The sequence below is a fragment of the Lynx rufus genome, unplaced genomic scaffold (genome assembly GCF_022079265.1).
Source record: "Lynx rufus isolate CCGP_SWC_20201006 ecotype Redwood Valley unplaced genomic scaffold, mLynRuf1.p SCAF_6, whole genome shotgun sequence".
NCBI lineage: Eukaryota > Metazoa > Chordata > Mammalia > Carnivora > Felidae > Lynx > Lynx rufus.
In genome coordinates this window covers 101,722,097-101,744,430 of record NW_025814878.1, presented here as the reverse complement: position 1 = coordinate 101,744,430, position 22,334 = coordinate 101,722,097, and the positions used below count along the sequence as shown (strand labels likewise).

General features: G+C 46.4%; 1 protein-coding gene across 3 annotated transcripts in view; it reads right to left on the bottom strand.

Moving 5' to 3' along the window:
• PLA2G7 (phospholipase A2 group VII) overlaps positions 1 to 21,137 on the bottom strand; it is a 36,396-nt gene extending 15,259 nt beyond the window's left edge. The window contains exons 1-2 of one of the 3 annotated variants that reach the window (XM_047102566.1): positions 21,035 to 21,137; positions 1,606 to 1,748 (exon numbers count right to left, since the gene is read on the bottom strand). In XM_047102566.1, the coding sequence (XP_046958522.1) occupies positions 1,606 to 1,714 (109 nt within the window). In that variant the 5' untranslated portion in view covers positions 1,715 to 1,748; positions 21,035 to 21,137. Of the gene's footprint in view, positions 1 to 1,161; positions 1,554 to 1,605; positions 1,749 to 21,034 lie in introns of those variants that run through there. The other 2 variants (XM_047102567.1, XM_047102565.1) reach the window with 2 other exon arrangements.
• Positions 21,138 to 22,334: the final 1,197 nt, after the last annotated feature.

The following is a 22,334-nucleotide window of genomic DNA, read 5'->3' as shown; positions in this document are numbered from 1 at the left end:
ATTGTATACACGCTAGGAACGTAACGTTTTCTTATACAGCTTTATGTCCTCCATTAACAAAAAGGATATTTCTAGCCCATACTTTACCTGCATAACCATGTTTTCTACATACTCATTTAGTTAGGATATGAACAACCATCTATTATCCTAATCCTTTATTTAATCAAGGATTTCTAACAATTTACAAAATATGTATGCGTTCGGTTGCTCAAGACCGAATGGGACACTGGCCTTGACTGTGGGACTACAAAAGATGAATAATGTGGTGTCCCTGTTCTTAAGTTTCTGCCAGTCCAATGACAGCCTTCCCGTGACTTTCAAACATGGGATATAAAACACGTTTTGAAATTCCCACCCTGAGCCAATAAAAAGTGCATGATGTAAATGTCTCCTAGCTGATAATCTGTCCGTCGGGTAAGATGTTACTCGTTTCCAATCCTTGGAAAAGGTAATGGGAAAATTAACTTCACTAGGCTGGAAGGTCCTTGAGCTTGACCACAAGCTCACTGTCTTAGTCACCGGTGTATCAGCGATGACTCAACTTCCTGATAAGTGTTGTTGAATGAATGCACCTGTGAGATATTATGCCATTTCCTGTGTAAATACAGATACAACATGTAGTCTGTCCGACCGATGCATTTGCTTTGCCAACTACAAAGCAAGGCAGTATTTATCAGGTGCAGGGTTATGAAAGCGCCTTTGTAAATGTTACAATAAGGAGTCACCCATCAAACCTGAACAGCTAGATCCAGAGTCACCAGGTCTGCGGCTTCAGAAGCCACCTACACTGCTCACCTGAGGAGAATCTGGACAGAGAAGACCGTGCATCACCATGCTCTGGGATTCACAGGAACCCACAAAACTCCGGAAGCAATCTCTTGGCAATACAGGTCCTTCTTGGTGATGGCAGATGTACCTTTCTAGAGGTGGCTGTCCCACTCTGGCCACCTCTTCTGGGCCTGACTAAACCTTCCCCTCCTCCCCTTCCCTCCCACCACAAGGTAAGAGAGAGCAAGAGATGTGCATCCATTCTCCCCTGGAGCTCTTCAGCTGGTCCCTGCTTCCCCTTGTGATAACATAGAAAACATGGTTTCCCTCTGGACCCCAAGAGCCTAAATGGTCGTCTTCTCACATCCCCCCCCCCCCGCCCCCAGTACTAACCAGGACTACACCTGTTGATCAAGACACCTGCCTCTCCTTCACCTTCATGGGAGCAGGTTTTGAGGTTGCCTCTGAGAGAACTCCAGGGGCTTTGTGTCACTGCGCCTGAGTGAGAGCGGGCTAGGGCAGTGAGGGACAGAAGGGGCCACGCTGAGGAAGTTCTCCACAGTGGTTGCCAGCTGAGCTTCCAGTCTGTCTGAAAATGCCTCATCTTGGTTCTGTCCTGTAGTCATGATATTGAAGAAGACAGGCGCTTCTTCAGTTTCAGTTTCAGTTGCAAGGAGGAGAAAGCGAGGCTCTCTCCCCAACCCCAGGAGAACAGGTCTCCATGAGCCTTTTTGTAATAGAACTTGGTTAGAAGTCCACACATGCAACTTCTCCGGGGCCACGTGGAATCTGGCCACAGATCAGTTGCTCAAGCCCTGGAACAAAGATGCCTCTTACCTGATGATCTAATATGGGCAACAGGATTTAGGTCTTGCCAGTCAAAAGGATGAACCAGTGCGAGGCTGCTGCAGAAGCAGAAAAGTGCATGCAATTTGGATGGCAACATCTTGGAAGCTGAGGAGTGGTTTCAGCTTAACCTTCTTCAAGGCAGGTTATCAAAAGAAAAAAAAAACAAAAACACATGCAATCAAGAGGACTTTAATAGGCTGACAAATCAGGGAGATTAAGGCACTAGCAACATGATTTTACATACAATTATGGGAAGAAACCACCTGGAAAAAAACGGAATATGCATTTTCTGGGCCGGGTTTTTGAAAGGCATCAAGGTGGCCAAATCCTTGGGAATGTCGGATCATATCACAGCGCGTAGAAATAACACGTTGAGGCAGTCATATTAGGTTTCTGGTCACTAATTCTCTAACTCTGTAGCAGTCTAGTTTGGTTACAAAGAATAGCGTCAAAATAGAATAATTGTAGCAATCACAGATGGCAGTCAATAACGTCCACAGACATGTCTAGCGCATTCGTAAACACTCCGGGAGTTCTGGCTAATGTTTCCGTCACAATTATAAAATGATCATATTGCTGCAGAAATGATGTTTCATTTTTGGTGATCTCTATGCCTCTTCTACACTGAAACCTTCCCGGAGGCAGCGAGGTCAGGCCTTATGTATTCTTCCCACTGCCTACCAGGGGCCTGGCATGCCGTGGGTGTTGCATAAATGTTTACAGAATTTGTGAAGGAATGATTGTAGTCCAACACGTGGTATATTAGACTCATGATAATAACAAATGATATTACAACTGGGCGCTATGCTAACATCTTATTAGCAAAAGCTTATCTTGTAGTTGTGCATCGTCTTTACCTTCTAGAATTTCTCCCTTCATAAAACTGAACTGTTTCCTCACTGGTAGTAACTTGCTAACAGACTTTTGTTTTCAGATGTATTTCTATGCTTGAATACATGCATAGAATACATACATAGCTATAAATACACACATACATACAAATATCAATATGTAAAACTATACTCTTAAAATTTATTTGCAGAACTTCATTTCAAGTTACCCTTTTATTTAGCGCCTGGGTGACTCAGTCGGTTAAGGGTCCGACTCTGGCGCAAGTCGTGGTCTCGTGGTTCATGGATTCAAGCCCCACATCAGGCTCTCTGTTGTCGCTTGCTTCGAATCCTTTCTCCCCCTCTCTCTGTCCCTCCCCCCCACAAACAGGAATAAACATTTTTTAAAAAATTTTTTTTAACGTTTTTATTTTATTTTTTTTCAGACAGAGAGAGACAGAGCATGAACGGGGGAGGGTCAGAGAGAGGGAGACACAGAACCCGAGACAGGCTCCAGGCTCTGAGCTGTCAGCACAGAGCCGACGCGGGGCTCGAACTCACGGACCGTGAGATCATGACCTGAGCTGAAGTCGGCCGCTTAACCAACTGAGCCACACCCAGGCGCCCCTAAACATTTTTTTTTTAAAAAGATGACTTAATAAAGGGCTAGAAACTGTTCTCTAAAGAGAGGAGCCTCTGTCTCATCGTTCTTGCCCTAATTCATATTTGGAGCAACACGCTAGAACCCTTGGAGACGGCAGAGTGCTGTGTGTGCATCCAGAGAAACAGCTACTGAGTTTCCCAAATAAGCAGCAGACGAAGTCGAACAAAAGTCAGGTGATCCGCTCCCCAGCCTCCACCAACCACCCTCCTGTTATACCGTCACAACTGGGGTTTTCACCAAATGACACCATCCGCAGAAAGTATTTACAGGGGCATGAGCAGAGGGCTTTAGAAAATTCTACCCCTGGTGCTCCAGCCCATGGCTGAGTTAGAGGAGCTTCATTTGGCCATCTGGAAAATCACCGGGGATGAAGACGAGGAAGAAGGAAGGCCACGTGAAACACACAAGGAGATCAACAGAGAGTTTTAGGAACAACTGCACTAACCCAAAGAAAGTTAGCTTTTGCCCACAGCTCTGTGGTACTCATGACAGCTTCCCTGTTAACCTCAGGAAGAGCTAGAGACGGCCAGTTGCTGGAAGGGCTTTGCCAGGTCCTGCACGCAGGACTGGGGTGCTCTTCCCCCCCATGTTTCTACCAGACCTGTGCCAATGCCATCACCGTCGGTCCTCAGAGTGAAGCAGGACAGACTGAAGGCCAGGTGAAATGGCACGTTAGAGTTCCCACCCTGACCTCATGCTAGCTACAAGGGCTCTTGGGGAACCTCAGAACAGACTGCTTCCTGAGTCCCACCCAGACCTACTGACTCAGAATTTTTATTTATTTTTTTTTAATTTTTTTTCAACGTTTTTTATTTATTTTTGGGACAGAGAGAGACAGAGCATGAACGGGGGAGGGGCAGAGAGAGAGACACAGAATCGGAAACAGGCTCCAGGCTCCGAGCCATCAGCCCAGAGCCTGACGCGGGGCTCGAACTCACGGACCGCGAGATCGTGACCTGGCTGAAGTCGGACGCTTAACCAACTGAGCCACCCAGGTGCCCCTTGACTCAGAATTTTTAGAAGGCACGTTGGGGCATCTGCACTTTAGCTCTTGAGGGATCCCGACACAGCCACTCCCAGAATGTAGCATTTGGAAACTGCTGCAGTGGGACAAAAAGAGTACTATTCAGTTAGCATTATTAATTAACTCACTATTTTTTTATTTAAGTCATCTCCACTCCCCCCATGGGGCTCGAACTCATGACCCCAAGATCAAGAGACACGTGCTCTGCGAACTGAGCCAGCCAGGCGCCCAGAGAGTACTACCTGTTTAGAGGTTTTCACCACCCTCTTATAATGTGCTATCTGATCTCATCCTCAAGAGAGTAAGCCTCTAAATAATTTAATGATTGGCTGACTCATTCATTCGTTCATTTGTTCACGTACTCATGCACTCAATTTTAAGAGCGCCAATGTGTCAGCCCACGTTTGGGATAAAAATGCCTTTTAAATCCAATATTTTTTTTTTTTAATAGATGTGATTTTTTTATCCTAAAAATTCCGGTGGGCAGAGAGACTTTCAAACAATTGTGGTAAATGCCGTAACAGATTATTTACAAAATGTAGGGGGAATAAAGGTTTAGTGGACATGAAGGAGAAGCAAACTTTAGCACCTGCATTTTTCCTTTTGGGGGAAGAAGGTCAAGGAAACACAGAAAGGCTCCGGCTCCGGCCTGAGGTCACCTAGTCACTGTTTGCGGCCAGGAATGGACGGCGGGTCTTCTTCCTTTGGCCCCCGTGTACCGAGTGATAGAAGGATCCAGATGGGATCCTGCCTGCTTTCCACCCCCGCCCCCACCCCGTGCCACAGAATGAACTGCCTTCCCCTGCTGTCTCCTGCTGGTGTGTTTTGTGGGATGAAACGATATGCCAACACTGTCCCCAGCTGATGGCAAGACAGCTGGGTCCAAAGCAGTGGACAATCGTCACCAAGGTTTCCCTGCAGTCGGGAAAGGAGGCCTTCTCTGGGCCTGGCTCCTCAAGGGCACCAGGGAAGAAGGCATTTCCCACCCCAGAGAATAGGGGCTCCTGTGCCCTGGAGCCACTAGCAACACAGAAGTCTGCCCCCCTCTGGTAGCATTCTTGTTATTTTTTTTTTTAACTTTTTTATTTATTTTTTTTAACGTTTATTTATTATTGAGAGACAGAGAGAGACAGAGCATGAGCATGGGGTGGGGGGCAGAGTTGCGGGGAGGCACAGAACCCGCACCAGGCTCCAGGCTCCGAGCTGTCAGCACAGAGCCCGACGCGGGGCTTGAACTCACGAACTGCGAGATCCTGACTTGAGCCGAAGTCGGATGCTCAACCGACTGAGCCACCCAGGCGCCCCTCTGGCAGCATTCTATACACGTCCTCCTTTGGATACTTTGCAGCCTCCAATACAATGCTCTGTTTACAGAATTGTTTCACCCTTAGCCTGTGAGCTCCTCCAGGGCAGGGATTGGTCTCATTTACCTCTTCACTACTTACAAAGGGGCCAGTATATAGCAAGTATGAGTAAATACTTCCTTAATGAGGATGAAGAATCCTGTTTTCTTTTTGGTACGGGCTACCAAGCAGCCCAGAAACACATTCCCAGATGATTTCACACCAGGGGTGACTTCTCAGTACACCGAAGTGGGTAGGGGTCAATTACTTGGGCTTTAGTGCCTAGAGCCCAACTGCCTGGGTCTGAATCCCAGCCTGGACGCTGGCAGCGTGACCTTCGGCAAACTATGGAATCCCTCTCTGCCTTATTCCCTCATCCGTAAAATGGGGCTGAGGATGATAATAATATTACCCAGGGTTAAGTGATTAACATGCGTAACACAGTGTTTTTGCATGGAGCTAGATGCAAACATTAGCATACTCGTTTTGCATTCCTGGCACCGTGGGTCACTCCCAGGTAAGGAGTTGCTCAATAAGTGTCATCCAAATAAAAGCTAGTGTGCCACTCGAGACCTTGAGATAGAAACAGGAAGTCATGCTTGGTCATCATCCCCTTTGTCCATAGGTGGTTCTGCTGAATAGATCTTCTAGGTTTCATTAGGGGCTCCAATATCTCCCAAACACTGTAATTAGCATCTCCCCTATAATTCTGGGGGAACTTTGTATTCACTGGCCTTCTCCCCCTCTGCAGGCTGCTGGTGCCCCCATAATGCCTGCGCACCTCTTATGATCTACAACCTGCCTCTTAAGACTTCTCAAATGTTCCACCTTTCAGCTCCTCACGTGGCTTCTCGGAGTGACAACTCCCCAGTCTCGCAAGCTGCTAAAAGGTACTGGTGTGTGCATGGGGGTTTTCCTCATCAACTTCCAAAATAACAGCCCTTTCCTTTAGCCAAGCTCTCCCGGAGGCAATCTATCAAAGCCCCTGAAGATTTACTCCCAAGGAAAGAATCATAAGCTATTGGGAAGAAATGCTTTGGGGAAAAAAGGCTTTTCAAAGTCCTGCAAGTCAGATCCTGTGGTCAGTAATCCACTCTGGCTACCCTAGCACCCTCTGGCCTCCAAGCTTCAGGCAAGAGTGAGCGAGCTGTGCTCTACCACATTCGGTACGGCACTGAAGAGACACTCTATAAACTAGGGGACTAAATTGTCCCGAGTATAGTTTGTGATGTAACTTTTGTGTTTGAAGGAGATAGGTAACAGACAATACTTAAGGGGTACGAACAGCTCTGTTCTTGGGATGCAACTTCTCATAATTAAAAAAAAAATAGGAAAATTGGTTTTTTTGAAACCATTCTTTTCTCTCTGTATTTGGGACAGTATCAGCCAGTACTCTCTCAGGAGGTTTAGTAGTGAAACAGGCAATCCTGGGCAATAAGTCCTTTTAAGACTAAACTAGGGAGGGGTGCCTGGGCGGCTCGGTCCGTTGAGTGGCGGACTCTTGATTTCAGCTCAGGTCATGATCCCGGGGGCGTGGACTGGAGCCCCACCTTGGACTCTGTGCTTAGCACGGAGCCCACTTAAAATTCTCTGTCTTCCTCTGACCCTCTCCCCCAGCTCGCGAGCACACTCTCTCGTTCTCTCAAATAAAAGAACAAACCAAACAAACTCGTGATGTTATGAAAAAAGCTAAAGAAGTAATAAGATAATAAGAAAGAGGATTTTGATACGCATTTTTAAATGCATTTTAATCAGTTTTACATTTTTCTTTTTTTTTTTAAGATTTTATTTTTAGGTAATCTCTACACCCAGTGTGGGGCTCAAACCCACAACCCCGAGATCAAGAGCCACATGCTCTATAGACTGAGCCAGCCAGGTGCCCAGTTTTACATTTGCTTAAAACCTGAATGAGCACTCCCTGGCCCAGGAGAAGGACTTGCTGAAGCATGCTTCTGGAAGTCTCCAGGGATGCTCCTGATTAACATATCGTAGGCATCTGAGAAAAGACTTGGAGATTAGTTTTCCAGTGTCTCAACTTGTTGCCTTTGGTTTTGGTTTACGTGACTTTTCGCAGAAACTCTAAAGATAAACAAAGAAGTATGTTCACTGCAACTCAGTTCTCCTGAATCTAAAACCTGATTACTGGTTAAGAAATTTTAAAAAGGATACGAGGTGTAAATGACTATCTTACCTACTTAGGTGAACATGAGCCCCACTCTGCATAAAACAGGAGTCCTGCTTCAGGTGAGCCCCGCTTCTCTCTCTCTCTCTCTCTCTCTCTCTCTGCCTCTCCCGGGATTCTCTCTCTGTCCCTCGCTCACTTGCGCCTTCTCTCTCTCTCTCAAAAAAAAAAAAAAAAAAAAAGTGTGCGAAGGAAAAGACAGGCCTATCTTATCGAGGAGATGGGGCAAAAACCACATAATAAAGACCAGAGTTGAAAACCATCGATTTTAAGAGAAAGAACTTTAAGTATGAGCCCTCTTGCTAAGCAGGTAGGTTGATCTAACAGTAAACATAGGGTTGGGTGGTTGGTTTAGGTTTACTAAGAGATGTGAATTCTTCAGTAATGTATTCAACTTGTGATATGCACGCGCCCTCACACTTGCCTTTCATCTTACTCTCCCTGTAGTCTAGTTGGGGATCTTTTGCCGAGATGCCCATGATGGTTTCCCCGAGCGGAGGCACCTGCCCTTCCCCACAGTGCCCACATATTTGTTCCTCCCAAATGGTGTGTACTCTCCCCCACAATGCACTGTGCCACAACAGCCTCTATGCCAGGCCATCCGTTGGCCCATCCCTCCACTCAAGCATTTCCTAAGCACCATCACTGTGCCCGGTCTTGAGAGCTAAATGGATGGCTGGCACCTATACGCCAAACCCTATGATATATAAGCATGCCAAAACCTATGAAGGGAAATCGTGTGGCAAGGGCTCCAAAGCTAGGAGAAAATTTCAGTTTTGATAAATTTATTTATAATATTTCAATCAAAAAGTCTATAAACGAATTATTCTAAATTAATATATGCACAGGTTTTACGTGTGATTTTTGGCTTAGGATAGTCTTCATCTTGCATTACAGGTAGAGGACGGGGACGCTGTAGTATATTTGCAACACTTGTAGCTTCTAAAGGTCTTAACCCTCCTTTGGCTAAATGCAGAGGAGGCACAGAGAGAGTCAAGGATTTATTAAAATGCAATTTGGAGTATGAGATGTTTTGATAAAAGTGGGTTCGGTGCGGACACCAAGGAGGATGGTCAATTTCAGGGGGTGGGCATGCCGGGAGGTGTGGAAATCCCTAGAAGAGGAGGTCACGCTGGAGCTGAGGCTCCCAAGAGGAGGACGCCTTAGCGGACTGGCCGGGGTTGATGAGGAGACGGAAGGCATGCCCCAGAGGAGGCTGTAAGTGAAGGCACTGTGGGGATGCAGCCTGGGAATCGGTGAGGCATAGAGGGTGGTAGGAGACTGGAGGCAAGCGCAGGGGCCAGAGCACAGAGACCCTTACAACAGTGCATCTCAGGGGGGACTTTTGTCCTACACGTAGTGATACTTCCCGCTGCGCCCAGCAGTGAGGGCCTTTCAACCAGCAGGTGACCAATGAAGATGTGCTGAATTAACACAGGAATGACTTGGGCAGTGCACAGTGCTGTCTGTGGGTGTCCTTAGCCCAGTGATGTGTGTATGCATGTGCACGTGTGTGTGTTTGGGGCGTACAGGGGATGTAAAGTGCAGGGCTCTGGGGCTTCAGCACAGCCACCGAGCACAGCTGTGTCCCCAGGCCACAGTTCAGTCTACGACTCGTGTCCCCGTGATGTCACGGTAGCCCCTTGACCCTTTAGCTCATTTCTTCCTGCTAGGTGAAAATCGTGGCTCCCTTAAATGATGCACTCTACTTCTCCCTGCCCTCCTGTTCCCTTCAACGGAAGATGTGAAAGCTTCCCCAAGGAAAACAGAAACCCCAGGAGCACACTCCCTCCAAAGCCTTTCTCTCCACCTTCGATTCAATTCCAGACCACGGCTCACCCCCCCGCAGTCCCAGGCTGTGGCCCCACACCTCCTCATCAAGGGGATCTGAGCTCCTTAACGGTAACATCCGCTCCCCCAGTGCCTCCTCAGCACCCCAAAACCATGCTCACTCTATCCCATTACGTTGCAGTTAATTCGTGTGTCATTTTGTCACATTTAAAAATCGTGTCCATTTTCTTACCCCAAATAGACTGAAGCTGCTCCTGAAAAAGGTCCAGTATCCTTCACCTTTTCAAATTTCGCTGTTTTATGGACCTTCACAATACATTCTTTTGGTTTCTAATCCATTTCTCTAGCTTTATTTCTTACATGAGCTGTTTTGTTGCTTCACGTGATTTTATTATAAGCAGCTACCAATCCTCTCTGGAGGTATTACCCATTTTAGATCAATATGACCAAACAGTTCCCATATTATTAAAATGAAAAGAGCCAAAAAAAGAAAAAAAAAAAAGAAAGAAAGAAAGAAAGAAAAGAAAAGTGCTTCTTGCTTTTCTGAACAAAGGGCTACTATCACCGGCTACAAGTCCCTGGCTTTCTCAAACACTGGCTTCTTTTATCTTCTGATGGCCATTGAGATGTCTGAGAAGAGGACTAGGGAGGCCTCTGAATCCAAACAGAGGGATAATTCATAAGTCTGTTAGCTGTCATGGTTCCCCTTCCACAGAAAAGTACCTTTTTCCTAACCGCGGGCTTTGAGTTAGCTAGAAATGTATTTACATCTGAAAACAAGGGCCCTGAACAGTCTAATATTGACTTTGGACATTTACAACTGGAGAATCCAAGGTGACAGTGCTAAAACGTTTGATCCTGCAACCTTACTAATCATAATGTTTGAGGATTCGTTATTAACGGCGCCAGCCAATACAAAATCTTCATTGAGAAAGATGTACCTGGCCAGGCAGAGCAGTAACTGGTAAGCCAAAGGCTGGAGAACACAGGATTTACCTTTTTCTTTAACACTGTGAAATTTACCAAAGCAAAGTCAGCAGTTCTAGCGGGAGTATAAATAGGTACTCTGACTTTTGGAAGGCGATTTGGCAAGCTTTAAGTTGTCCATATCCCTGGACCTTTTCACTTCATTCCTGAGATCAGCACACACGAAAAAAATCTTATTCACAGGGAAGGAAAAGCCTAAAAATATAATGCACTATGGTGTTCATTCCAGTTCCATTTATGAGAGCCAATCCACACATACACACACAAATCCTTGGAAACCCTATGGATTTCAAGCAATATGAGAATATCGTCAATGGGATTTTATTCAGTTACTAACAACATACTTACAAAACAATTCATTATGACTTAGGAAACTCTTTACAATGCAATTTTGATTGAAAAAAAATAAAATGATGCTGTGTAAAAATTCACACTAAAAAGACTATTGATATAATAAGGGTGATAGAATTGTGATTTTCCCATGAAGTTTCATATTTTCTTTTACAATAAAACATAATGTTTTATTGTTAACAATTTAATTTTTTTCTAAAGTTGATTTGTGTATTTTGGAGAGAGAGAGAGAGAGAGTGAGCAAGTGGGAGAGGGGCAGAGAGAGAGGAAGAGAGAGAGAATCCCAGGCAGGCTCCGAGATGCCAGCCCAGAGCCCAACGGGGGCTTGAACTCACGAACGGTGAGGTCATGACCTGAGCTGAAATCACAGGTCAGACGCTTAACCAACTGAGCCATCCGGGTGCCCCCTAACAAATAATTTTAAAAGAATATTTAGTAGAGTTGGTATGACCATGGAAAGTGTTTACATTTAATATTAAGTAAACTGTTATGTGGAGAATAAAAAGGATTACCCACAATCTCAGATACATAAAAGAGGAAGAAGGAGTGCGGGGGGGGGGGGGGGGAGGACGGTGGGACAACAAGAAGAAGACCCAAAATCAATAAAAGAAATAACAAACATTTACAAAGTTTACCTTCTTGGAAGAGTTTTGTATAGGTAAAAACTGAAGGTAATTTTCTATCCTTTCTACTTTTCTCTTGGCCCATATCTTAAATCAATGAGAACATTTACTTTAAAAAAAATCACTACTTTTTTAAAATAATAAAACCTGAGAAGCATTTTCTTCAATTTTGACGCCCTGACCATGACATGAAATGCCATGCTGATAGATCAAGAAGACCCTTTAAAGAGAGCTCAAAGAACATATTCTTTCTAAATCCATCTAAAAGTTAATACCTTCTTGGGGCGCCTGGCTGGCTCAGTTGGTTGAGCATGCCTCTTGATCTCAGGGTCATGACTCCAAGCCCCATGGTAGATACAGAGATTACTTAAAAAAAAAAAAAAAAGTTGATACTGTCTTTTCTCCTGTACTTCCGTCTGTCCCTCAAGCCACAGTCCCCTACTTGCCCTTCTAATCTCAGCTGAGATCTCTATATAACGCCGTGACCTCTGCTAACCCTCTGTTCCCCTATCGGTCACTAGTAAACTCTTATCAGGCATCACTTCCGTTTCTGAAACAAAAGACAAACCAAAACAGTAAGCAAGATGCCCACTCTTGAGTCCAGGATTTATGTCAAGAGCTGATAGGTAAACCTGTGTAAATCCCAATCCTGGTGAGAGATTAGGGCATGGGCCTTAACTCTACTGTTCTTGGTAAAGAGAAAAGAAATGGTTCTTTCACAAGTGCCAGTACTCTGTTCCTCAGATTCTTTCTGATGAACTTCTGGAATGGGGGTATAAGGCAGACAGAATAGCGACACTCCCCAAATTCCACATCTTAATCCCCAGAACACGTAAATATGTTTTCACGTGGCGAAAGGGAATCACGGTTACAGATGGAATTAAGGTGGCTAATCCGTTGACTTTAAAATAGATTATCCTGGGGGTGCCTGAGTGGCTCAGTCGGCTAAGCGTCCGACTTCGGCTCAGGTCATGATCTTACTGTTCACGGGTTCGAGCCCCGCATCGGGCTCCATGTTGACAGCTTGGAGCCTGGAGCCTACTTCAGGTTTGTGTCTCCCTCTCTCTCTGCCCCTCCCCTGCTCACACTCTGTCTCTCTCGCAAAAATAAATAAACATGAAAAAAAACAATTATTCTGGGGATGCCTGGGTGGCTCAGTAGGTTGAGGCTCCGACTTCGGCTCAGGTCATGATCTTGCGGTTTGTGAGTTCGAGCCCCGCGTTGGGCTCTGTGCTGACAGCTCGGAGCCTGGAGCCTGCTTCAGATTCTGTGTCTCCTCCTCTCTCTGCCCCTCCCGTGCTCGTGCTCTGTCTCTCTCTGTCTCTCAATAATAAACAAATGTTAAGAAAAAAAATTTTTTTTTAAAAATAGATTATTCTGTATTATCCAGGTGGGCCCAATGTAATCATGTGTCTTTAAAAGTGAAGAGGGAGGGTGGCCAAAGAGGGCTTTGTGTCTCGAGACCAGGCACCGTGCTGTGCGGTCCTTGGGTGCAAGCCAAGAACCCTGGGTTCAACACAGCGAAGTCCCCAGTCCCTGGCAGTCCCTTGAGGCTCTCCGAGTACCTCTGTGGATGCCTGAGACACACACGCAGGGTGACCACCGCAGTGGGTATGGATGCATCCGACAAGATGATGAGCCAAATCCTAGTGGTGCTCCTGGTTTGTGGCTCCCTCAGTCCCATCCCCAACGAGCAGCTGCATCTGTCTGAGGTGGCCAGAGACTGCCGATGCCAAATGAGCAGGTCAGTTGGGGGGGCCAGGTCCAATGGAAGAACTGGTAGGACTGGGCCTCCTTGGGCTTTGCTGACGGTTGTCATCATTGCCATTATTGACACTGCTCAGTTTATGAACTCACGGCATAACTGGGGCCGTACGTTTCCTCCATCATATTTGAAGAGCTGACACCCCATAGCCCCGTGACATGTGTACAAGTCATACCCCCGGCCATAGTTGAACACTTCTCAGTGTCCACCACCCACTGCCATCTCCCATTGCCCATGAATGCCAAAAAGACCTTGGGCACTTTATGGGGCGCCTGGCTGGCTCAATCAGTAGAGCTTGATCTCAGGATTGTGAGTTTGAGCCCCACACCGGATGTAGATTACTAATAAATAAGTAAGTAAGAAAATAAAATAAAATAAAATAAAATAAAATAAAATAAAATAAAATAAAATAAAATAAAATAAAATAAAATAAAAAAAGAAAGATGCTGAGCACTTTCTAGAAACTGCGTCTCAGGGCATTCTTTCTGGTATTCCCAGGAAGCATCTACCTACATAGCCAGATGAATGGGTAGCATGTGCCTCTAAGAACTCTTGTGATTCTTCAGTGGGAAAGCAAATATGCTGTAATGGGAATTTCGGCATTATCTCCTTTGAAAGACTAGATGTTAGACAAGTACAAATTAACCATCTGGCCTGTGGGGCGTTTCCAGTACAGGTGGTATGGCTTTGCTAGACATATTTAATCAGCTGGGAATAGTTAATCTCGAAATACTTCATCTCTTTGACTTCCCAGTTTATCTTTAAGAGAATAAGACGGCGTTTGGGATCTGAAAAAATAAATAAATAAAAGTGGAACAGGTGGGAAGAAGAGGAAGTCAGAGTGATGAGATGTGAGAAGAACTTAACCCACAACTGGTGGCTTTGAAGATGGAGGAAGGGAGTCATGAGACAAGGAATACGGGCAGCGTCTAGAGTCTGGAAAAGGTAAGGAGATGAATTCTCCCCTAGAGCTTCCAGAAAGGAATGAAACCCTAAAGACACCTTGAGGTTAGCCCAGGGAAGTTGTGTTAGACTTCCGACCGATGGAATATTAGGGTAATAAAGTTGGGTTGCTTTAAACCAATAAATTTGTGATAAATCATTACAGCAGCAATAGAAAACTCACAGAGCACATAAAGCTACAGAATGAAAGAGAACAAATATAGGCTGATTCACTTTCAACTAAAGTTAAAAAATAAAAAGTGCCTTAAATATCTCAAAATTGACCCAATATCAAACTGAATGATTGAAGAAGATAAAATCTTCTGTTTTGGATCTTTTACAATAGGATGAAGGCAGGAGACTGTCAATTTTCCAGCCCTGATTTCTAAGCAATCTAGTACTTTTTTTTTTTTATGTTTATTTATTTTTGAGAGAGAGAGAGAGAGAGAGAGACACAGCACCAGTGGGGGAGGGGCAGAGAGAGAGAGAGAGAGAGAGAGGGAGACACAGAATCTGTACTAGACTCCAGGCTCTGAGCTATCAGCACAGAGCCTGATGCAGGGCTTAAACTTAAGGACTGCAAGATCATGACCTGAGCCGGAGTGAGATACTCCGCACTCACAGCGTGGAGCCTGCTAGGAATTCTCTCCCTCCCTCTCTCTCTCTGCCCCTCCCCCACTCACTCTCTCCAAATAAATAATAAACTTTTGAAAAATATAGGGGGAGGGGCACCTGGGTGGCTCAGTCGGTTAAGCGTCCAACTTTGGCCCAGGTCATGATCTCAAGGTCCATGGGTTCAAGCCCCACTTTGGGCATTGTGCTGACAGCTCTGAGCCTGGAGCCTGCTTCAGATTCTGTCTCTCTCTCTCTCTCTCTCTCTCTGCCCCTCCCCCACTCATGCTCTGTCTCTCCCCATCTCTTAAAAATGAATAAGCATTAAAAAAAATTTTTTTTTAATATATAGGGGGTGCCTGAATGGTGTAGTCAGTTAAGCATCTGACTTCAGCTCAGGTCATGATCTCATGGTTCATGGGTTGGAGCCCGTGTCGGGGTTGAACCATATATATATGGTCCGAAAGGTCAGTAATGCTGTGGTTGAGAACCCTGGTCTAAAGGCAGACTGGAGAAACTATATCCTTGTTTAATAAGGAAGATATTTCTTTCATTCTGAAACCGGCTAGAGGAAGGTGGATGCCTCATCAACACAAGGAAGAACTTTTTAATGATCAGGCCGTTTGTGACGTATACCTTACAGTGTGGAGAGAGTCCTCTGTCATGAGAAGGGTTCGAGCATTGCTAACTGGCCCTCTGTCAGGGACACTGGAAAAGGGATCGATGCATTGTTCTGGCTGGACTCCGAGGTTCCATCTTCTTCTAAGATATAGGACTCCTTTTAAAAGCATCGGCAAAAGGGCATCTGGGTGGCTCAGGCGGTTAAGCATCTGACGTCAGCTCAGGTCATGATCTTGGGGTTTGTCAGTTCGAGCCCTGCGTCGGGCTCTGTGTTGACAGCTCAGAGCCTGGAGCCTGCTTCAGATCCTGTGTCCCCTCTCTCTGTGGCCCTCCCCTACTCACACTCTATCTCTCTCTCAAAAATAAATAAACATTAGAAAAATGTTTAAAAAACTTAAAAATAATAAAAATAAAAATAAAAGCGTCAGTAAAAAGTTCCAGCCTCAGACTTGCTAGTACTGAAACTCAAAAAGAAAAAAGATAGTACCTAATCTATTAATATCATTTTTGCTCTGCCGTTTTAGCTAAGGGAATCAACACTTCATCTGGACATTGTCTCAAATGAATGCAGGACTCTCAAGGGACTTCTGCAAAGTCTCTAAAGCCTCTTATCTTGGGCACAGCAGACACAACTCTTGTGTAATCATTTCACAACCCAAGAAAAACGATAGATTCCAAAAAGCAAGATAAAAGGCAGTTCCCTATTGTGCGAGTAATTTAATAAAACACACGCTCATAAGCGTAAGCACTGAACAGCTGCAAACAAAACGCGATGAACTGATTCTACTCACACGTTGAAAATGTGCACTCACCTGCATCTGGTTTCCAAACGTTTGGTGCCCTACATGGCTTCCAGGCCACAAATGTTAACAGTTACCTAAGATCGCTGGACAGTTTGCGTCCGCGCTGGAAGCATATCGGTATATTCCACCCCAGTTAAACCCCACCTCACTGAACTGGTCAGGTTTTGAGGACTTCAACAAATGACAGTTTATGCAGAAGGACGATCGCTGAACAATAACCAGACTGATAAGGGAACAAGGCAACAAATCAAAAGAAGAGCTGTTCAAGGCACCAGGGATGTTTACTCTGGGGGAGACACGGATGGCACATGGCCGCCACAGTTCCATGGAAAGAGGACATGTTGTATATACACCCAGACTGGAGAACTCTGTATCAGCAGCCTTTCAACAGTTACCATGTTCAATCAGAGGAGCAATGTAAATGCAGGTCTGGGGACTCCTAGCAAAGACACTGAAAAGGGGACTCTTGCATTGGCTAGAGGTAGAAATGGGATGCACAGGCTGGGCTAGGTAACCCTAAACCTGAGGTTTAAGATCAGAAGTCTGCAAGGGCCAGCCAGGTAACTCAGATGAGCTAAACGGGACGTGCGTGAAAGAGAAAAACAGTGGTGGGGACAGGGGCAAACAAGACCAGCTGAAAAGGAACACCACCACCCTGTTCCAGTTGATTGCTGTCATGTAAGGTTGATAGCTCCATGGTACTAGATTTTCTTCTTTCCAAGAAAAGCCGGGAAACCGTATTTGTATGTACAATCTACTGACTCTATTGATTTTTAAAGGATAGCGGCTAATTCAACATTTCAAAACATTACGGAAGTCAAAGAGAATAATTAGTCGTCTCTAGGAGAAACTATAATCTCTCCCTCAAAGATGCCCCCATTACTCCCAACCCCAAGGGGAGATACAGATCCCACAATTATTGTCATATTTTGTCTGCAGTTTGAATCACCAGACTGGCCACTTCAAGCTAAAATCAGATGCCCCAGCCAATAAATAATTCATGGGGTCTGGGGCGCCTGGGTGGCTCAGTCGGTTGAGTGTCCGACTTCGGCTCAGGTCATGATCTCCCGGTTTGTGAATTCAAGCCCCACGTCCGGCTCTGTGCTGACAGCTCGGAGCCTGGAGCCTGCTTCCGATTCTGTGTCTCCCTCTCTCTCTGCCCCTCTCCTGCTTGTGCTCTGTCTCTCTCTCTCAAAAATAAATAGACATTAAAAAAATAATTAATGGGGTCTGGCAAATGAAGATAAATGACAGCGCATTCCCAGAACAGAATCCTCCACTGCACACAGTGTAAATGAGGAAGGACTTCTATTTCCTTGTAAACAGATACATCTCCTCTTAGTATGTTGCATGTCAAAATGAGGCAGGAAAGAGAAATAGCATTGCCTCATTGTGGCAGTTAGTTGTCCCGTCCCTGAGACGGTCATCCCTACCCCAGTTGGTAAACAACTTTGAAACTCCTCCCTGGCCCTCTAATATTTAGTCAGTGATCAATCAGGGAAAGTTCAAGAGTCCCCTCTGAGAGAGAATGCTTCACTAAGGGAAGCAATTCCTATTCAACTCTGGGTCACAGCCCTCTCCAGAAATTCTGCTGCCACGTATAGACTTTCAATTATCAACAGACCTTTGCACTCAGATCTCTGCATACAGCCCTACCCAGGACAAAAGGAAATCTGCTAACTTCCTTGTGAACTGTTTTCAGATTCAAATACTCTGTTTTGAACTTTACCCGATCACATTCCACTCCTCACTCGCATCCTTTTACTCCACTCTGAGATGGCACGTTTAATTGGTAACTCTTGGTTGGGATATTCCAATCTTCTGAGCAGATCAAAGTATTTTTTATGTGCAATACACATAATTTATTGTAACGAGTAAAGTAAGTGAAAAGAATGAAATCTATGGTAAACTTTTTGAAAACGAAGCACAGAAAATTCCAAGTAACGCGGCATTAGCAAATAATGCCAGTAATAAAGTCTTACCTCACCCTTAAGAGCATAATCTATCGCTAGCTTATTTATTTTTACAAGCTAAGTGGACCAGGCGTAGCAATGGCATCCCCACCAAGTAGAAGGGAAGTTTGAGAGAAAAACATTAAGGAGCTTCCTACTCTGCTTCCCCAAACAGCTTCTGCCCACCTACGGCTACCGTCATCTTCTAGGTCACCATAAAAGGCCTGGGGCTAGTCTCCTTCTGGCCCTTCTTTCCCTGCAATCCATTCTTCACAAGGCACCGAGAGTAACTTCTGAGGAAACGTTAAGTCTATTTAGGCACGCCCCTGCTTTCGGTTTACCACTGCCCTTGAAGTCCAGACAGTGTGCCCGAGCCCAAGAGGCTCTGCGTGACCTGGCCCCTGGCCCTCAACCTGACTCTCTTCCCTCACCCTGTTCCAACCTTCGCTCTCTTCCCTCACCCTGTTCCAGCCACGCTGCCCTCCGACTATGTCTGGAACACACTGAGCTCGTGGTCAGAGCTGTGTGATTGCGGTTCCTTCACCAGAACAATCTGTCAATGTTCTGGGAGCTCATCTCAAGGCCATCTCTCAGAAAAATCTCTCCTTAAAACCCAATCTAAGAAGCTGGGCCTCTCCCACCATCTCTGTTCCTGTCTCTGTCTATCTTCCTCCCTCCTTCTTTCTCTCTTTCTCTCACACACACACTCATCACAGTACTCTACCACAGCACTCTGTTGCCTTTGCTTTAAAACATCTAGTTGTATCTGAATTTACCTTGCTCATCCCTCGATTCTAGAAGGTGAACTCCTTAAGAACAGAGACCACATCTGTCTTATTCACTGCTCTATACTCAGTGCCAGGCACACAGTAGGTGCTCAATAAATGTTTCTTGACGTCAATGAAGGAATGCACAAACTTGTATGCGGAATCAACTAGCCCATTGAATCCAATCTGTATTGATTCTTACAGCTGATTTTTTTTCTTTCTCAACTAAGTTTCTTTTTTAAAAAAACGACAAGCCCATATGTATCAGACTGTTTCGATTAGTGTGTTATGAGTCATACCTGTAAAATGGAGCAAAGTGACAGTAAAGGTACATAATAAGTGCCTGGCTTCATAGAGAGAGGCGGTAAGAATCTGCTGCCCGTCCCTTCAAAACACAAAGGTTCCTCAGAATTCTGGTACAATGCAGTTTTAGAACCAGACATTCCCCTTCAATTGCCCTTCACTCAATACTTTCTCTTCAATGCTTCACTGTAATGTAAATTTCTCAATACCTCCAGAGGTCAGTCTAGCCAATAACCATGGATCTTGGGGGGAAAAAAAAGGTTCATCAACCTTCAGATGAATCAAAGTATAAATAACCTGATGATCACCTTCCTTTCCAGGAAATAATCCGTTTTCTGGGGTGTCACTGAAAGGAATACAGATTCCTAAGCTCCGGTGACATTCCCAAGGGTTCCACTCGTGTTGCTCAGGTACCTGGTCAGCACTTGTCTCAATGCTCTATGAGGAGACTCTCAAACACTATGGTAAAACCTAACTGGGTAGGGAAGGCGTATTCCTCACTACAGAAGTTCAAAGGGCACAGACATACAATGGACAGGAAATGAGGAACCAGCTGTCCAGGGCTCTCTTTACAGGAAAGCCTTGGGGTGCTGGGCAAACCCCTTCGACACCTTGGAAAGGATTTCTCTACTGTAAAATGAGTGGCTGAACCAGATTAATATCCCTCACAATTCATAGTGTCCTCCTTGAGTACAAAGGGTCCCGTTCAACGAAGAGCATCACCATGCCATCCACGGCGGCAACCCCTGCCCGAATGTCTGGGGAAGGGAGAGAACCTACAGTGCCCACACGCAATGAGTGGAGGCTGGGAAATCCAAGGAGGTAGGTTCTCACCAGCTTCTAGGGGACCACCAGAATTCCCTCCCTGAGGAGATCTGTGGGGTGCTAGCAGCTCACCAGTCCCTTGTGGTGGCCAATACTTAATGCCCTGGTCTCTTGAGTTCAAGGGGAGCCCAAGATTTGGTCCTGAGCCTTTTGGGATTGTCAACACTTTAAGGGATACACTTTCCAGCTCCTACTCCCATACCAGTCTCCCAGCTCAGGATTCTCGCCTAGGTCAAAGGTAATTTGCACAAGTCTGATTTGTTCACACAAATCTCTCCCAAACCTGAGCTCACGTGTCCTTCAAAAATGGTGAGCTCCCGTTTATGAACCCTACACACCTCTCCCTCCTCCTGCCTCATCACCTCTGCAGCAACCGCAAGAACCAAAGACCTGAATGAAAGCCTGACCTTTTCGTTCTCTGGGGCTAGAAACTTCTACCAGAAGCTCCAGAGTATGATGGGAGGAGAATGCTCTCTGCTGTCTGGTTTTGTGTGACTTTCTACAAGCAAGCTTCCCCTTTACTCTGGGTAGAGCCGGGGTGATGCTGTCTGAAGGGGGTGGGGGGTGGCGGGAGGAGGCGTGAGACCCGCGGAGCCTGTGAGCAAAGCAGAGGTAGTGCTTTTTATTACCCTAATGGTACGGCAGCTACTCGGAACTGGGCTCTGGAAAACGCCACAGGCCCCAAAGAGAAGTGTCCGTTTTGTCCCAGCACAGGAGACCTAGAGATAAGAAACCTCCCCGTGTCCCCTGATTCCCTCTGGGCACCGAATTCTTAGGTTAGGAGGGTTGCCTCCTCGGTGGGCGTGGGAGAACTGGGCTCCAATTCCGTGACCCTCCCCGCAAAGATCCCAGCGCGCTGTCTCCAGGCGGCAGGGACGGCGAGCCGACCCCGAGCAGGACGCGGCGCGGCTCCCCCCCTCCCCCCCACCCTCCAGACGCCAGTGGCCGTGGCCGCTCCGGGATCGCCGGCCTCCCGCGCCGGGGCCGCGAGGGTCCGGCACGAGCCCGGCGCGCCCCGCGTTCGCTCCTCACCCGGACGCTGCGGTGAGCTGCTCGTCTGAACCAGGAGCCCTGGACCGCTCCTCGCCGCCAGCGCTGCAGTTCCCCCGGGGCGCGCGGCGGGCGGGTGGGCTGCGCGCCGGTTTTGCCCTCGGTCCGCCCCGGTGGGGAGGGACGGGGCGGAGCGTGTGGCCGCCGGCCTCCCATAGGCAGACGCGCGTGGGAAGCCAGCGCGCTCGGGCGCACCCAGCACCCTCCCGGCGGCCCCGGGGTCCCGCACCCCGCACCCGCTGGATAACGCAACGCGCCCCGGCGACGGACCCAAACATGCCTCGGGTGGGTGCTGTGCCGCCCAATTTCTGTTCCCAGACTCCGGCCTGATCAGATCCGCTCCCTGCTGCACTCTGCATCCAGCCAACCTTGTCTGTCCTGCTCACTTTCCAGGCACTCTGCTTCCATCTGTAATCCCAAATAGCCTGCGCCTTCCTCATTTCCCGACCCTTGTGCGTTTGACTCCGACTCAGACACACGTGGGCTGCGCTCAGGTTTGGAAAGCCTGCCACTGTGTCGGTTTCATTTCTGCGTGGAGATGCGGGGGAGGGCCATCAGAAGAGCATTTATGACGGGAAACGTAAGAAGGGCCAATCTGGTAGCTCAATTTAACGCAATTACTTGGGGTTTAGCTGACATTTCCTCCGTTTCCCAATGCCTTCTCCTCGATCTGCTTTCTAATGAAAACATACCCATTTAAAACTTCATTTAGAGACTCGGGGAAAATAGTTTGAAATTCCTGCGTGGCGTTATTAAAGTTCTGTACGTTTAAAATAGTGATTTTTGGTTTGGGGTGAGGTGACCGAATGACTCTGGGCACGGTTTTGTTTTGTTTTGTTTTGTTTTTTCCCTTAAATCCCTTCTGCTTCTCAGTTTCCTCACCAGTAAAATGGAGATAATCAAAACACTTCAGTCGACGGCCTCTTGGAAGAATGAAATGCCTGTGCATGTGAAATGCAAGGACAGAGCAGTCACCTGGGAAACAGTCGCACTGTTATCTCATATCAGTATCTTTAAAGAAGCAGGCACTTATTTAAACCTAGCAGTAGATGAAAATTTAAATAAAACTTGATCAGCTTAACGACATTTTCCTGTACTTCCTGGGCTGACCTCCTGTGAAGCAAACTGTCCCAGAATATTCATGGAAAAGGGTACATGTGCCCTACGTAAGAGATCTCTAAGGACCTCAAGACCTGATGAAGAAGCTGGAAACTCAGCATCACACCTAAAAATGTGGTGGGCTTTGAAAGCGGGTCTGGAAGGCGAGTATAAAATATTGTAT